Raw genomic sequence first — 17447 nt, 5'->3', positions numbered from 1 at the left:
CGGAAACCTGTGAACATTTCCCCCAGTACATGGTGGCCCTGAAATCCAGCTTGCTTAGACGTCGAAGGAGTGGACACGGCCGGCTGTGGAAGGTCTTCCAATTTCCTGCCAAAAGTGTGGGAGGAAGGTGTCCGTGTCACTGTTCAGGGCGGAGCAGAGCTCCTCAGCCTGGGCTCTGGGCTTTGGGGGAGGGCCAGCTCGCTCTTTAGGGACCACCTTGTGCTTCATAGATGTGTAGTGGTGTCCCTGGCCTTGCCCTCAGGCTATGACATCCAGAAATGTCTCTGGATGTTGCCGTGTTTGGGGGGATAATATCAGCCCAGTTGAGAACAACTGGGGTGAAATAACATGTAGAACCCTAGAAACAACGAGATCAGGCCGAGCTCTTCATTTTGAGTCCTAGTTTGACAGTGCTTTCTAACGCAGAATTTTTTTTTACTCAGAAAACTTAGGACCACTAGTAAGCCCAGTCTGGTTCCCAGTGTATTCTTTTGAGTTTTTGACTCAGAACCACAGTGTCTTCTCACTATGACCTCAGTACCCATGAAGATCCAGCCATCTGCTGTCCTGGGTACAGGACGTCATTTTGCCAAGGGATGTAGAACTTTTGCAGATGGCATTTGAGGAGGTAACTCAGAAAAGAAGCCTCGCGTCTGAATGTGGCATAGAGTCATAGGTTGGAACTACTAAGGAGTGCAGTGTGGACACTGCCCAGGTCTGCAACCCTCTGACCACTGCCCCCCATGGTCCCTTGAGATGACCTGTAGTTTGTCTTCACTTAGGTGGCCCGGCTGGAGCGGAATTTCTACCTCACTAAACGGGAACTGGAAAAGATCCAGAATGAGTTGGCTGCGATCCAGAGAGAACTGGAAGCGCTGGGGGCCAAGTACGAGGCCGCCATCCTCGAGAAGCAGAAGCTCCAGGAGGAAGCCGAGATCATGGAGAGGCGGCTGATTGCCGCGGACAAACTCATCTCGGGTCTAGGATCAGAAAACGTCAGGTCAGCCTGCGCATCTGTCCCACCCGACGAGCAGGGCCCCACGGGACTTGGTGGGCACCATCCCCTTCCCTGTGGATTCTCCCTTTCACCTTGTGTTTCCATCGGAAAAACCACGTGATGAGTTGTTTTGTGGTTGTCATGGTTGAGGTGGCTGAGGGCCATTTTGTAGATGGGCTGTTTATGGAGTCACCCACTAAGGGTTGAAGGAGCCAGTGCAGGTCAGAGACCTGGAGAAAACTATTGCATCCAGCAGTTGTCCGAGGTTTAGGGTATGTGGACTTCTTGGTGACCTTTAACCCCTGGGTGCCTCTAAAGGACATGAGAAGAGGGGCCCACCTCTGTCACTGCAGAGGTGACTTTTAAGGGTACAGCTGTTGTCGGTCCTAGGCTCAATCTGAAGTGGGTGGGGCTGTTTGATATTTGTGGGTGAGACTGGCCATGCTTTTCCATGAGACAGGATGATTGTTTCTAATCTGGCATCCATAAGTGTGATGTATAAAGCACTGGAAACTATTTTCTGCTTCTGGGAAACAATTTCCAGTATCCCTAAAACCTGTAAGACTCTGGGTACTGACTGTAAGAGGCCAAGTGGAGCGTTCGCTCTCTTGGGTCCTGGGTAGAACTCTCTTGCCAGGTAGGACCTGAGCTCTTGACTGTGCTGGCCTTAGTACTGTCTTGAATTAAGGGGTTTGAAGCAGTGGGATTACCACCTGGTAAACAGGTTGAGATTATAGAGTCCCACTAAGGTTTACTGAGCCCCTGCCGGAGCTCCAGCTGTGCAGGGTCCTGGAATTGAACCTGCCTTTCAAAATGCCGGTGGGCTTAGCAGGGAAACGCTGGCAAGCTCCCTTTATAGGAGAAAAGAGTCTCCCTAAAAATGTTTCCCTCTGGCTGGCCCTGTTGAGCGGGTCCTTCTGGAATGTTCTTGTAGTTGTTCTTAGTGCCTCTTTAGTTGTGGAGAACTGAGGTCCACTCTTCATTTATCTGCTCCTCTTTGGAATCTTCTTGCATGAGATGACAGTCGAAAAATGCATCTGTTTATTATTCTGATTTTAAACGACCTCCTCCTCCTCCTCCTGTTCTAGCAAACGTGTTTGTTGAAGGTGACACACGGGTTTGTACGTCTTTGTGGAGTGTGGTAGCATAGCTCAGTGCGTCACGTCAGGTAATGAGCATCTTCCTCTCCTAAACCTTAACCTCAGGGAAACCATAGTCTAGAGTGACCTATCACGCACTCTGGAATATCTAGAGGAGTCCGCAGACTCTTCTTGGGATGGTGGCGGGAGGGGAGCCCTCAGAGCAGCCTCCTCTCCCACCAGGTGGCTGAAAGACCTGGAGGAGCTCACGCACCGGCGGGTGAAGCTGCTGGGGGACTGTCTGCTGTGCGCGGCCTTCCTGAGCTATGAGGGCGCCTTCACCTGGGAGTTCCGGGACGAGATGGTCAATCAGGTGTGGCAGAGCGACATCCGGAGGCGGGAGATCCCCCTGAGCCAGCCTTTCCGACTAGAGAATCTGCTCGCAGATGACGTTGAGATCAGCAGGTGTGGGGTGCCCCTGGGCTGGAGGGGATCAGGCTAGGGTCTGCCTGGGTGGGGACGGCAGCTTTCTGAGGAGGCTTGAGCAGCCTGAGGGTCAGTAGATGGGTTCTGGAAGGTTCATCCCATCTCCGTTCGCCATCGGGTCACAGTGTGGTGGGAGAGGTCAGTCTCCCTCTGGCCGTCCCTCTCAGGTGGGGCTCCCAGGGCCTGCCCCCCGACGAACTCTCCGTGCAGAATGGCATCCTCACCACCCGGGCCAGCCGCTTCCCCCTCTGCATCGACCCCCAGCAGCAGGCGCTCAACTGGATCAAGAGAAAGGAGGAGAGGAACAACCTGCGGGTAGGCCTGGTCCCTGGGCCCGCCCCGCCCCCGACCCAGGCCAAGTGAGACGCCGCCCCCCTGGCCTGATGTGGCTGCCCTCCGCTGCCCACCCGTGCATTCCTGGGATGGGCCCTCAACACTCCCTCGCTGCTTTTTGGAGCCTGGGTGGGGTCGTGATCGCAGGTGGGGTGGGAGCAGCAGCTTGACCCAGGTGGGACCCACGCACCTCACCATTCACCCACGTAAAGGGTGCAGCCCGGCGGGCTTGGTGCGTTGACAGAGTTGCATGACAGTTTCTGGTCAGCCTGGGAAGACTTGTCACCATGAGAGAAAATGCTGCATCCCCTGGTGATGGCCCCGCTGAGCCCTCCCCTGCCCTGGCCCCACCAGGCCCTGGTGACCATGATGGTGTCTCCCTCTGTGGATTCGCCTCTCGTGCCCCTATCGTGTGAGTGGCTCCTGCAGTACTGGCCTCCTGGTGTCCTGGAGGTTCCTCCATGTTGCCCCTGTGACAGTGCTTTGCCTGTCCCATGGCCGAGTCCCTCCACAGGGTGGACATGCTGTGTTGGTTTATCATCCATCCACTGAAAAGCCCTGGGCTGTTCTGCTTTGAGGCTCCTGAACAAGGTCGCTGCGCACGTTTGTGCCCAGGGATGAGTATCCTGGGTTCTCTGGGTGTGCACCCAGGACTAGGGTCCCCAGGCCCGACATGTCCTGCTGAACTCATGATCAAGTTAATGGCTTTCGGCTTTCCTGTGTCCTTATCTTTCTGGTCTTTGCTCCCTCCTGATTCTTCCTACAGCCCCTGGCTCCTCCATTTCTGGGTGTAGTCACCCCCTTGCGCAGCGCTTGGCCTCACACTTGGCAAGGGCAGGTGTGCGGCTCTCAGCTCCTGCCCCTGTCTTCTAGGTGGCGTCCTTCAACGACTCCGACTTTCTGAAACAGCTGGAGATGTCCATCAAGTATGGGACCCCTTTTCTTTTCCATGATGTGGATGAGTACATCGACCCTGTGATTGACAATGTCCTAGAAAAAAACATCAAGTACACGCAGGGGCGGCAGTTCATCATCCTGGGGGACAAGGAGGTCGACTACGACTCCAACTTCAGGCTCTACCTGAACACCAAGCTGGCCAACCCCAGGTACAGCCCATCGGTGTTTGGAAAGGCCATGGTCATCAACTACACCGGTAAGAGCAGACGGAGCCTGGTGAGGTTAGGGGGTTCCCGCTGAGACCAGTCCCCTCTAGGCCTTCCTGGGCTGCTCTTCGCTGGTGACCCTGGACAGTTCCTTCATAGGCACATCTTCAGGGTTAGCTCTCGGGTGGGCGACACCTGGAAGGCCCCAGGCCTTCGGGAGTCAGGTGTTCTCACCTGGAGGAGGAGAGGTGGCCTCTGTGCTGGGCGGGGAGCCATTGCGTCCTTGTGTCTCAGACCTGCCCTGGGCTCTCATGGGAGAGGTGCTGCAGGCCTGGAGCTGGGTGCAGATGTGAGGGCCACTCCCTGTCCCCACAGTCACACTGAAGGGCCTGGAGGACCAGCTGCTGAGCGTGCTGGTGGCCTTCGAGAGGCGTGAGCTGGAGGAGCAGCGGGAGCATCTCATCCAGGAGACGAGTGAGAACAAGAACCTGCTGAAGGACCTGGAGGACTCCCTCCTCCGGGAACTGGCCACCTCCACTGGGAACATGCTGGATAACGTGGAGCTGGTGCAGACCCTGGAGGACACCAAGTCCAAGGCCACGGAGGTGTGCGCCACTGGCCGTGGAGGGGAGGGTCCAAGCTGGGCGGGCTCTCAGCACTCAGCAGGCTCTGGCTCTGACTCTTCTGAGGATTTGGCTGATGAGGAGGGGCTCGTCTATCAGGGTGTGCTGCAGGGAGGGGGATCATGACGGTGCCCCAGGGACCCTCCAGTGGAGAGCGGGAGAAACCTGGCTTTACCTGGCCTGCGTCAAGAGCAGGGTCATCAGCTCAGAAAGCAGAAGAGTCGGGCAGGGCAGAGCCACCGTCCCTTCTTCTTCACCCCTGGACTGGTCTCCACTCTCTGCCAGCTTTGGCCTCACATGAGTGTGGCCTCATGTCCGCCCAGGTTTAAGTCCAGGGGCATAAGTGGGATCTTTTCCTGTTTCTGTCCTGAATGTCCTGAGAGTCACCAAACCACCCAAAACAACCCGGGGTGGAGTTGGGGTGGAGCTCTCCTGTGGAATGAAGGGGGCGGTGAGTCTCCAAGTGGAAGCCAGCAGCTGTAACCGGGGGCTCTAGTCGGCCATTCAATTACGAACGCCCACCAGGTCTCCTAGGAGAGAGGACACCCTGGGCCCCTGCGGGTTCCACAAGCACTGCATGGTCCTCTCTGCCGTCCCCTCCCCTGCCCTGCCCTGTCCTCTGGGTCTTCCTGGCTGTGTCCAGGATAACTTGGGCCTTTTCTCAGGTATCAGACAAGCTCAAGCTGGCGGAGAAGACAGCCCTGGACATTGACAGGCTGCGGGACGGCTACCGGCCGGCGGCCAGGAGGGGGGCCATCCTGTTCTTCGTGCTGTCCGAGATGGCGCTGGTGAACTCCATGTACCAGTACTCCCTGAGCACCTTCTTGGAGGTCTTCGGGTTGTCCCTGAAGAAATCGCTGCCAGATTCTATCCTCGTGAAGCGGCTCAAGAACATCATGGACACCTTGACCTTCAACGTCTACAACTACGGCTGCACAGGTGAGCGAGGCCTCCCCCACTGCCCTGGGGCAGGTGTGCGGACACTTCACCTACCGAGACCTTACTGAGGCCAGTGTCTGGAACAGCCCTTTAGAGAGCCGTGATTCATGCCCTAGGAGGAGTCCACAGTCTGTTTTGGATTCAGAGTTGTGTGGCCATGGCCGCTGTTTACTCCATCAGCCCAGAAATGAGACCCCTGCCCCTCGACACCCACTTCTCCCCTAACCCTGCTGCCCCTGACCTACCTTCTGAGCCCGTGGATTTGCTTCTGGTGGGCATTTCACATCAACAGAACACACTGGGTGGCTCTCCTTTCTTCACGGAGCACAGTTTCAGGGTGTGTCCACTTGGAAGTCCGTAGCGGGATCCACCCTTCCTGTGGCTGAATGCTTGTCCTCTTGTCTGGGTAGGGTGCATTTTGTGTCCGTTTGTTGGTGGATGGACATATGGGCTATTCGTGGTTTTTGGCTCTTAGGATAATGCTGCTGTGGAATTCACATTCACGTTTCTGTGTGAACCTGTGTGTGTGTTTGTTTGTGTGTTATGAGTGTCCCGTGTTCTACCCTGAGCTGCACTCCCAGCCTGAACATGTGTTGAATTCTCTAGATTTTGTGTATACCTAGGAGTGGGAGTACTGGGTCACGTGGTAGCTCTGCTTAGCTTTTTAAGGAACTGCTAAACTCTTTTCCAAAGTGGCATTCCTGATTTTCACCTCCTAATTTTTAAAAACTTTTTGTCATGGAAAATTTTGAATCTAAAAAGTAGAATCATTTAAGGGTCCTCCCACACCCCCTCCAGCCAGGGCTGTTTTGACCCTCAGCTTCCTACTGGGACCATCGATCTGTGAGTATTTCAGCCTGTGTCTCTGGGACAGGTCGGCAGATGTTCTCTGTGAAGGGCCAGAGAGTCACCCCTCAGGCCCTGCAGGCTGAGGGTCCGCCCCGACTCCCGCATTTGCCCAGGTGGTTTAGAAGCACCCTTTGTGGCGTCTCTCTGCAGGGCTGTTCGAGAAGCACAAGTTACTCTTTTCCTTCAATATGACCATCAAGATAGAGCAAGCCGAGGGAAAAATCCCCCAGGAAGAATTGGATTTCTTTTTAAAAGGTAATTATTCGCCTGTCTTCATTTTTCCCAGTCTCTCCTCGGCAGCATGGCTCACAGGGCTCCTTGGTTATAACAGGTGCCATCACCACCCGCTCGCTGCCTCTTAAATGCTCCTGCTGGTAACTCCGGCCTCTGAAGTGGCTGTGGCTCTATTCACAGCATCCGCCCTGCCTGGGGGTTGGGGGCGCAGCAATACTGTTGTGCTGTTGGTGACAGGGACGCCCACCCTGCCTCCTTGGGAAGCAGACTTTCCCCCTAAGCCAGAGGAGTCCAGCTGCTGAGCTGCCTGCTGGGCATGGGCAGCACCAGGGCATTCGCTTCTCTTCTCATCTCAGGAAACATCTCCCTGGAGAAGAGCCAGAGGAAGAAGCCCTGCCCATGGCTGTCCGACCAGGGGTGGGAGGACATCATTCTTCTATCAGAAATGTTTTCCAATAAGTTTGGGCAGCTTCCTGGTGACGTGGAGGATAATATCACCCTCTGGCAGGAGGTGAGCCCACATCTTCTCTCCCCTTTTCCACCTGCCAGCAACCTCCAGCTAACCATACCTGCCCCTTGGGAGTGAGAATTTCCTTTGAAAACCCCATTCAGAGTGTAGTCCATGCCCGCTCACTCCAGGGTGAAATTCTCCTTTGTTCAATTCAGTTAGCTGGGTAGAAGGACCATCCATCCATCTGCCGTCCATCTGTCTGTCCATTCATCCGTCCATCCATTTGTCCATCTGTCCATCCACCCATCCCTCCATCCATCCGTTCTGCTGTCCATCCACCCATTCCTCCATCCATCCATTTCTCCATCCATCCATTTCTCCATCCACCCACCCATCCCTCCCTCCATCCATCCATTTGTCCATCCAGGAGACACTGACTGAGCATCTGCCAGGTACCGCATCCCTGGATGGGCACCAGGAAAACCACAGGGAAGGAAACCTGGTTCCTCCCTTTCTGATGTTCACAGTTCTGATTTAGAAAATTAAAGCTCAGGATGGGATGTGGTGGCCTGGGTTGTGGCTCATTGGTAGAGCACTCGCCTAGCCACATGCAAGGCCCTGGGTTCGATCCTCAGCGCCACATAAAAATAAATAAAATAAAGGTATTGGGTCCAACTACAACTAAAAAATTAAAAAAAAAAAAAAAAGATGTGGCCCTCTCATGGTAATGGTGGCCTACGTCATTTCTGATTTGATGTCATAATGATTTTTTTCCCCTTGCTTTTCCCAGTGGTACGACTTGGACTCGCTAGAGCAGTTCCCATTTCCCTTGAATTACGATAAACGCGTCACTCCTTTCCAGAGGTTGCTTATTCTGCGCTGTTTCCGTGTGGACCGGGTGTATCGGGCGGTGACAGACTATGTGACCATAATCATGGGGGAGAAGTAAGTGTGTCTTCTGTTTCTGTGGTCCTTCCTGTGGCTGGGATGTCTGGTATCGCCTCCACCTGGACTCCCAGGAAGCAGAGAACTGTGAGCCTGGTCTGTGCGCAGTGGCTGAGGGTCTTGCCAGGACAAACACCGCTGTACTCTTCACTTCTGATTTTCCAGTAGCCACACTTGGACAGAAACAGATGAAATTTTGATATTTTATTTTTAATTAATGACTAACGACATATGAGTAGTACGCATAACTGAATATATTAAAGCATTAACTTTTCATGTAATCAATATAAACCTCATTGAGATTTTTATAGGCTTGGGGGGGGGCATTTAGTCTTCAAAATCCTGGGTGAACTTGCCACAGCACATGTCAGGGGATAGCTACCTTCTAGGTGCTCAGTGGCCAACGCGCCTGGTGGCACCATACTAGACAAACAGCTCCAAGCTGAGCGTGGCGCCAGATAGATCCCTCCAGGTTGCAGGTGTAGCTGTGCCCTTGTGTCCCACGGGCTGTGGGAATGAGGGATGAGGTGGGGTTGGGGGCACTGGGGCAAACTGGAGTCAAGTCCGGGCCACAGGGGCAGCTGCCCTGAGCTCCTGTCCATAGCAGGTGGCAATGGGGCTGAGTGATTTGAACCTTTAAATCTCTGAAAGGAGCTAGAAATTCAGATTTTTTTTAAACATGAATCTCCCCTTCTTTCTGTGTTGGCAACTCACTATTTTGAATTGCTGTAACAAAATACTAGATGCTGGGTAATGTACAAAGAACAGAGATTGATTTGGCTCTGGGGTCTGGAAAGTCCAAATGGCATCGCATCCGCATCTTGCAGCAGCCCCTTTGACTGTGTCACGACGAGAGACAGGCAGGAGGGGACCCAGCCACATGGTAATGGACCCAAGCATATGGGGGACCTCACTTTACAACAGGCCCTCTTGTGAGAAGTGCCTGGTTCCTGCAAGGAGAACTATGTTCACCCCCTCCAGAGGTGGTACCCGTGACCTGACCTCCTGGAAGGAGCTCCCACCTCTTGAGCATCCACAGCCTCAAAATAACGTCACACTGGGGGCCAAGCTTCTAGCACGTGAACCTTTAGGGGAGAGACTGTATCCAAACCATATAGCAGCAACTAATTAAAAAAAAATAATAATCCATCCAGATGTGGGCCTGCCTGTGGAACTGTTGACCGCAGTCTCGGGTTTTGTGCCAGGGGCACGTGTACCTGGAAGGCAGGGCAGGGCACCCAGACATGCACATGCCCTGTGCTAATGGGAGCCGGGGAAGCCCCTGTCCCCAGTTAACCATCCACCATGGAGACGCTTGTGAAAACTAGATTCTCAAACCAGGACCATGCAATAGTCAGAAGTTCTGGACTCTGGGAGAGATGGCACTGATCAGATGGGTGAACCCTGGCCCTGGGCTGCCCTCCTGGAGGGTTTTTCAATTTCGTTTCTTTCCCCAGGTATGTGCAGCCCCCGATGATCAGCTTTGAAGGCATTTTTGAGCAGAGCACGCCCATGTCGCCCATTGTGTTTATCCTGAGTCCTGGCTCCGACCCTGCCAGCGACCTCATGAAACTAGCCGAGAGGACTGGTTTTGGAGGAAACCGCCTCAAATTTCTCGCAATGGGTCAAGGTCAAGAAAAGGTAATCTGTGGTTGGAAGGGACAAGGGCAGTTTAGGTGAGATCCTGGCCTCCTTTAGGGATGTAAGCTGAGATGTAAGCTGAGAGCCCCCTCCACACCTGGGTTGATGGTTTCCCACCACAGGGCAGAGATGGAGTGCTGGAAGGTGACCACATGAATAGCTGGAATCCCGCCTCCTTAAGAGACCCTGCCCTCCGCTGTTGTCAGAGCCTTCTCACACTCATTCTCTCCCTGGATCCCTGCCATGACCCCTGGGGATCAGGATTGTTGTGATGCCTGGCTAAGGAAGTGGGTGAGGGGTGCCGCACCCAGGACCGCGCTGGGCAGGATGGAACAGGGGCATGGCTGCCAGTCCTCGGGGCCTTGAGCTTGCTTTGCCTCAGTCTTTGCTGGGTCCTGTACCACATCACACCCAGTTAGAACTTGCCCCACAAGTGCAGTGCAGCATGGGACGGAGCTGGAGGGTGAGCATGGTGGTCACACATGAGGTCCCAGCTCTGCTGTGGTCTGTCTGCGAGGCTCTGGCAAATGTTTCTGCTGCTGGCAGCCCTTGTGAGGTGACAGTGTCAGGAGCCGTGGGCGCCACCCACCAATGGAAGCGATTTTAAAGTCAGCCATCACGTCAGTTTGAAGTCATTTCAAAAACCAAGATTTTATTGAGTGGGGGGCTTGCTTTCCCTCTGAACTCCTCCTGGGAGGCTCTGGGGTTGTTCTCTACTCAGGGCCCTGCCCATCTTGGCGGGTGGTGGAGCTTGGTGCCTGCTCAGGGAGTTCCAGGTGCAGCTGTGTGGGAAGCTGGTGCTCTGGGGCCGGGGAGGCCATGAGGGCCGGGCGGGCGCTCACGACCTGCAGGCTGTGGCTGCAGGAAACCCCAAGGAGATAGAGTCTCCAACAGCTGCTCTGGTATCGCTGGCTCCGCTGTCCTCTGTGGAGTGGGCACCCCTTGCCTGTGGGCAGAGTTGGTGGCTCTGGGACGCCCACGCTCCCCTCCCGCTCCCTCCGTGCAGGTGGCCCTGCAGCTGCTGGAGACAGCGGTGGCTCGTGGGCAGTGGCTGATGCTGCAGAACTGCCACCTTCTGGTCAAGTGGCTGAAAGAGCTGGAGAAGTCCCTGGAGAGGATCACCAAGCCCCACCCAGACTTCCGCTTGTGGCTCACCACTGACCCCACCAGGGACTTCCCCATTGGGATCCTGCAGAAGTCCTTAAAGGTCTGCAGGACAGGCAGAGGGCTGCCCGTCTGCTGGGGGGTGCTTGGGTGCCCCATCTCTGGCCCCATCTCTGCCTCTCCAGAGGAAGTGCTGGAGGTGGGGCTTGTGACCTGCCTCCCTGACCCACCCTGCAAGTGCTCTGGTGGTGTCTGGTGGCTGTCACGAGCCTCACGTGTCCTGAAGCTCCCCTGTATCTCTGAGGACAGACCATGGCAGCCTGCAGGGCCCAGCAGTGGCGGGAGGTCTCGGTGGTTTGTGCACCTGGTGGATTTATTCTCAGGGAGGTCTCGTCATCTCCCTTCCTGGGGCAGGTGGAGGGAAGACCTAACTTTCATTCTGACAGCTGAGGATCTGGGTTTCGGGGGGAGTGGGGTGGGCTTCTCCGCCAGCTCCTGTCCTGCACCTTCTCTGCCTGTGCCCTGGACGAGGGACTTGCTGTGAGGGGAGGAGGACAAGCCATGACCTCTGGCTTGCCCCCTCTTCAGAGCTGCGTCCACGGGTCCATGGCTTCCATCTAGGTCTGCCTCCTCGTCCTTTCTGCAGGTTGTCACGGAGCCACCCAATGGGCTCAAACTGAACATGCGGGCAACGTACTTCAAGATCTCACCCGAGATGCTGGAGCAGTGCCCGCACACGGCCTTCAAGCCCCTGGTCTACGTGCTGGCCTTCTTCCACGCCGTGGTGCAGGAGAGGAGGAAGTTCGGGAAGATCGGCTGGAACGTGTCCTACGACTTCAACGAGTCCGACTTCCAGGCAAGCGTGCGGGGCTGCGGCTCCTGCCCCTGCTCCCGGGCTGGCCCACGCGGGCTGTTCAGCCGTCTGGGCTCGGTTCGAGGCCTTGTTAGTTTACTGTGACCGCCTGTTCCTTTTCTCTCAAGGTCTGCATGGAAATTCTGAACACGTACTTAACAAAAGCCTTCCAGCAGCAGGACCCTCGGATCCCCTGGGGCAGCCTCAAGTACCTGATCGGGGAGGTAGGAGATCCTGGGGAAGCAGCCCCTGTGCGTGGCCGGGAGCCCTGGGTAATCCCTTCCTGCTTCTGTTCCCCTCCCCTAAGGTCCTGGTGAAATACCCCCACTCGCCACCAAGCTGTTCTGTCTTCGGTGACCTGCAGTCACGTGGGGGTTTCCTGAGCTAGATTCATGGCCCGGGGCTCATGCCAGGCTTCCTCAAGGTGTCAGCAGTGCTCCGCTAGCCACACCTGGGCACAGCACGGGCACCTTCGTCCTGGGCTCTGGGCTCTGGAAACCATGGCCCTCCAGGAGTGGCTGGGAAGCTGTCTTGGTGGCCTGTAGTTGGTTCAGACAGTGGCCCCAATGCTGAAGACACAGTGGCTGCTTTCTTTTTTTTCCCTGTTTGTCTGACGTGCGTTGGGGACTCTGTCAGGGACATACTGGTCCAGCCCTTCCCGAGGACGCTCCTCACTTTGGTCTCTGCCCTTGGGAAGTCAGGGGGGTACTGCACGTCTTGCAGACAAACCCTCTGCACCCATGGGCTGGAGCTGCACAGGGGCTGAGCTGGCAGGAGACTCACGGGGCCGAGTGGGTCTTCACTGTGGCAAGCCAGTGGCCCCTGGAGCCAGGAGCCCAGGTGCAGCAGTGGGGTGTGCATCCCCCAAGCTCACGGGCTCTGGCCGCAGGTCATGTATGGAGGACGCGCCATCGACAGCTTCGACCGCCGCATTCTGACCACCTACATGGACGAGTACCTGGGAGACTTCATTTTTGACACTTTCCAGCCCTTCCACTTCTTCCGGAACAAGGAGGTGGACTACAAAATCCCTATTGGTGATGTGAAGGATAAATTTGTTGGTGAGATTTCTCAGATATGAAAGCTATTTTTAAAGCTTTTTGGGGAGACCCTAAATTCCAACAGTTGTCTTTCCTAAGGTCGTCTTGGTGGCTTTTCTGATCAGGACAGGGGTGGGGCATCCTGGTTGGTCAGGTGGGGTCTGTTCAGCCTGCTAGGAGCCCAGAGGGCTTCTCCTAGTCTGCAGAGGCAGTCACTGATTCCACCCGGAAGGACATAGCGGCCCTGGGAAGCTCACAGCTCATTTCTGTAACAGAGAACTGCTATGCATGCTGGTTTGGGATTTTTATTTAAAAACACATGGCCCACTCAGTCGTGGAAATTAGTCTTGCTCGTCTGGGAACTTGGGTGCTGTGGGCCCTTGGGAACAAGGGCAGGTGACAGTACAGCCTCCGTTCTCTGGGGTTCCAGAAGCCATCGAGGCGCTCCCGCTTGCCAACACACCTGAGGTGTTTGGCCTTCATTCCAACGCCGAGATTGGGTATTACACACAGGCAGCTCGGGACATGTGGGCCCACCTGCTGGAGCTGCAGCCACAGACGGGTAAGTGAGCTCTGGGGGCTCCTTAACTTGGTCAGGGCCTGGGCGTCTGCTCGGGGCTCCTGGTTGGTTTTTTTAGCTTCCCCACATGGCTGATGCCTTCCCAAGAACTAAGGGGCTTGGGACGTGCCTTCCTCCACCCAGATGGCTCGCTTTCCTAAACTTGTCCTGGTTTTTAGGGGAATCCAGCAGTGGCATCAGCCGCGATGATTACATCAGCCAGGTGGCCAAGGACATCCAAAACAAGATGCCCAAGGTGTTCGACTTGGACCAGATCCGGAAGTACCTGGGTGTAGGGATCACGCCCACCGCGGTGGTGCTCTTGCAGGAGCTGGGGCGCTTCAACAAGCTCGTGACGCGGATGAGCAAGTCTCTGGCGGAGCTTCAGAGGGTGAGCGCTGCTCCCTGTGTGCCCAGCTGTTGGCCTGCAGCTCCTGCATCTCTGCTGCAGTCTGCCTGTTGCTCTCGATTCCGCAACAGGCCCTGGCTGGAGAGGTTGGAATGAGCAATGAGCTAGATGATGTCGCCAGGTCTCTTTTTATTGGGCATATCCCTAATATCTGGAGGAAGCTGGCCCCGGACACCTTGAAGTCCCTGGGGAACTGGATGATCTATTTCCTGCGGCGGTTCAGCCAGTACACGCTGTGGGTAAGTGGGAGCCACCCTGCCTCCCTCAGCCGCCTCCCCGCCCTTGTCCCCAGAAGCAACCTCTGCAGGAGTTAATATTGCCACAGGAATGTCCTTGGGTCCCACAAGCACGTGGGGCTCTTTTCCTGCGTCGTCTTTGACTCTGAAGCATCCCGTGCTCACTTGGGCACCCCGTCTTGGGTGAGCCTCGAGCCTCGTTCTGGCCCAGCACACCCTAATCCCACTGGCTCTTTTTGGGAACTGAGGCATCACGCCTCACAGATATTCGGCATCCACTCTCCTTCCGATGGGCGTCAAGGTGGTCACTTCCCGTGTTTCTGGTGGTGTGTTTGTGCAACATGTTGGCATGCACGTCTGTGGATGCTCACACCAGTGTATTCACGAGTCCATTCCAGCGGGGGAAGGGTTGAGGACTGTGCCTTCAGGTTTTGGTGGTCAGGAGGTTTTCTAGAGGAGGGGAAGCCACCTATATTTTGGGTCTCTGCCTCCCTGACAGGTGAAAACTGCTGTGGATTGTCTTGTTCTGCATTTCTCCAGCTGTGGTGGGCTGAGTGTATCTTACGAGTTTCTGCACAGTCTGCGTTTATTTTTCTTGGGCTGTGTTTTGGTTCTCAGTTGTGCTGTTCCTGAGGACTCCATCTTTTCTGCTGGTGCTGAAGGGCTCTTTGTGGATCAGAGGAGTTGGCCTCTGGGCGCCAGGTTGTACGTGCTCCTCCAGCTCGTCCAGAGCCTTTCGACTTTGACTGTGGCACCCTTTCCACAGAAGAGTTTTAGGTTTTCATGTGGTCAAACATCAGTGGCCTGTAATGGTGCCTGGGCTTGGGGCTCCCCACCTGAAGATGATGAGAACCTTACTGGAGATTGATTGGGTCCTTCTGTGGCTATGTTTGAACCCACCTGGAATGTGACGGTCCAGCTCCTTTCCCCAGTGGGCCACCAAAGCCAGCACCATCAATTTGCTGCCAAGGTGGAATACATCTTTTATCTTGTGCTGACCCTCCATGACCAGCTCTGACCCTGGCATCTGACAGTGGCCCTGGCTCCTACCACTTGCCTGCCTCTCTCCAGGTCAATGAGGGTGAGCCCCCTGTGATGTGGCTGTCAGGGCTGCAAATCCCAGAGTCCTACCTCACAGCCCTGGTGCAGGCCACCTGCCGGAAGAACGGCTGGCCGCTGGACCGGTCCACCCTGTTCACACAAGTGACCAAGTTCCAAGATGCAGAAGAGGTGAATGAGCGGGCAGGACAAGGTACGGTTGGCTTGTTAGGGAGTCTTGGCCTCTTATTTGGGGTTTCTCCCCCAGAGCCACCCAGAATTCAAAGGGCAGTTGCAGTATGGGGCACGATGGGCTGGCCATGTTTAAAAATCGCTGTGTCCGTGTGCCCTTTCCTGCTGCCCAGGAGGCCAGTACCTGTGTCCCTGAGAGCCCTGGAGCTAATGTCAGGGGAGGCCTGGGCGCGATGCTAGCCTGTGGGAAATGAGCTCCTAGGTCAGAATTAGTTCTTGCAAAGGTCACTGGGTGGCTTCCCTATAAACCTCCAGGGGCCAGGGACAGGGGGAGCCAGAGGGCAGTATGGGCTAACTGTTGGAACCATTATATTATACCATGATTTCAGATCCCTAAGACATTGAGTACTGCTATGAAAATAATAGCTGAAATCACATTTCCCTGGGGCCTTGGCCAGAGGCCATTTAACTGCAAGGAGTGAACCCCCCCTTGCCGCTTCATGAGAGGGGTTTAAGGTGCAGCTCCTAGGTGGCAGCGGCAGAAGCCCAGCCAGGGCTCAGAGGCAAGGCACGTGTCTGGCTGCCACTCTCTGGGGCCAAAGGATTGTCTTCTTCATGTGCCTGCCACCCCAGAGAGCACTTTCTCTGTGGCTCCCTAGCCGCTGTGGCTCACCAGGAGCTGGGTTGCCAGCTCTGACCTGGTGCTACTCAACTCTGCAGCCTGAGCACCCATGGTGGTCTGAGGCTGCGCGCCCGCCCTGTGCCCACTCCTTTGTGGCCCACTGTTCCTCTTACAAAGGCAGGCAGGCAGGGCAGAGGTGATGGAGAAAGGCCTGGCTGTGTTCCAGGCATGTGTGAGGAGGCGGGGCAGAGGTTGTGTGCCTGTTCCACCTGCGTGACCACTGGAGTGGCCACTGGCAGGGTGGCGGAGGCCTCCTTGTTTATCTGGGCCTGTCCCTACTGTCTCCAGGGTGCTTTGTCTCGGGACTATACCTAGAAGGTGCTGACTGGGACATAGAAAGGGGATGTCTGATCAAGAGCAAACCCAAGGTGCTGGTTGTGGACCTGCCCATCCTGAAGATCATCCCCATTGAGGTGCACCGCCTGAAGCTGCAGGTGAAGCCTTCCTACCTCTCCAGCACCTTCCCTTCTGACCTGGGGGTAGATGAGGTGCTTTCCACAGTCAGGCCCTTGGAAACCTCTGTGGGGTTGGGGAAGCCTTGGGGACCTGATAATAGCCACGGGCACAGGTGTCAGGCTGCAGTTCAGACCTGAGGTGTGGGGACTCCTTCCTCCCTTCCTGTGAAATTCTGCAGACACTGAGGCAGGAAGTAGTTGCATCTGGTTGGGCTGCAAGAGCCCCTATGTGGCCTGGGCCAGGTCCCAGCTTTGAACCTCTCTCCAGGCCTGAGCTTCCTCCTCCATGACTGCTCACCTGCCCTTCCCTTGCAGAACACCTTCCGGACGCCCGTCTACACCACCTCCATGAGAAGGAACGCCATGGGGGTCGGCCTGGTCTTCGAGGCCGACCTCTTTACCACCAGGCACATTTCTCACTGGGTGCTGCAGGGGGTCTGCCTCACCCTGAATAGCGACTAACCCTGGGGTGAAGGAAACCAGGGCAATGCGTGAGTTCTAGTCTTGAGTGTTGCTGCTCCCTGAAGAGCCCTCAGTCCTGTCGTTCCTTGGGGGGCCTTGGGGGCAGGGAGGATGACCCTGATTTTCCTTTCATTTAAAATCAGTATTTGAATCTTTTTCCATTAAATTAACTCAATGGTTGTATTTTTTAAATTGCTTTTAAAAAATATATACATATTTGTTTTTAGTTGCCAGTGGACCTTTATTTATTTATATGCAGTGCTACGGATTGAGCCCAGGGCCTCACAGGCTAGGCAAATGCTCCACCCCCGAGCCCCTGCCCCAGCCCCAAATTGCTTTTTAAAGGATTCTCTGTATTGAGAAAGTCCACACTAAGAGTCAGAGTGAGCCCCTCATTTGACTCCCACAGGGGCTTCTTCTGTCCAAGCAGGGGCCTCTCTCAGAGGTGTCAGCCCAGAGGGCTGAGGCTACTGAGGGTCAGGCAGTGCCCCCGTGAGCTGATGCACATGACACCCAGTGTGTGACAGCCAGTCACCTGCGGCCATCTCCCGCCTCCAGCGCCCTCTTGCCTGCTGGGTCTGTGGGGCTGTCGAGCTCCTTGCCCAACCCACTGGGTCTGTGCACGGCTGGGTGCAGACTTAGCACCTCCAGGACCAGCGGCCATTGGTGCCCTTTCCTTCTGGGCCCAAGAGGCTGGCTCCAGGCCCAGCTGGAGAAGAAGCTTTGCTTTTTTCACC

The 17447-nt window shown here is 55.6% G+C and overlaps 1 protein-coding gene across 4 annotated transcripts in view; it reads left to right on the top strand.

Annotated features, from left to right (window-relative positions):
• Positions 1-16936, top strand: part of Dnah10 (dynein axonemal heavy chain 10) — a 115512-nt gene extending 98576 nt beyond the window's left edge. Inside the window, exons 60-79 of one of the 4 annotated variants that reach the window (XM_048785492.1) lie at positions 783-1000; positions 2320-2541; positions 2730-2877; positions 3769-4048; positions 4374-4603; positions 5287-5560; positions 6560-6664; positions 7000-7154; positions 7885-8039; positions 9497-9680; positions 10687-10887; positions 11431-11640; positions 11766-11861; positions 12527-12698; positions 13108-13239; positions 13416-13627; positions 13717-13884; positions 14953-15133; positions 16082-16227; positions 16564-16936. In XM_048785492.1, coding sequence (XP_048641449.1) covers positions 783-1000; positions 2320-2541; positions 2730-2877; positions 3769-4048; positions 4374-4603; positions 5287-5560; positions 6560-6664; positions 7000-7154; positions 7885-8039; positions 9497-9680; positions 10687-10887; positions 11431-11640; positions 11766-11861; positions 12527-12698; positions 13108-13239; positions 13416-13627; positions 13717-13884; positions 14953-15133; positions 16082-16227; positions 16564-16710 — 3636 coding nt within the window. In that variant the 3' untranslated portion in view covers positions 16711-16936. Of the gene's footprint in view, positions 1-782; positions 1001-2319; positions 2542-2687; positions 2878-3768; positions 4049-4373; positions 4604-5286; positions 5561-6559; positions 6665-6999; positions 7155-7884; positions 8040-9496; positions 9681-10686; positions 10888-11430; positions 11641-11765; positions 11862-12526; positions 12699-13101; positions 13240-13415; positions 13628-13716; positions 13885-14952; positions 15134-16081; positions 16228-16563 lie in introns of those variants that run through there. The other 3 variants (XM_048785491.1, XM_048785490.1, XM_048785493.1) reach the window with 3 other exon arrangements.
• The last annotated feature ends 511 nt before the right edge of the window (positions 16937-17447 follow it).

This window comes from Marmota marmota, unplaced genomic scaffold (genome assembly GCF_001458135.2).
Source record: "Marmota marmota marmota unplaced genomic scaffold, marMar, whole genome shotgun sequence".
Lineage (NCBI taxonomy): Eukaryota > Metazoa > Chordata > Mammalia > Rodentia > Sciuridae > Marmota > Marmota marmota.
Note: the sequence above shows the minus strand (reverse complement) of the source record. Positions and strands in the feature narration are given on the sequence as shown.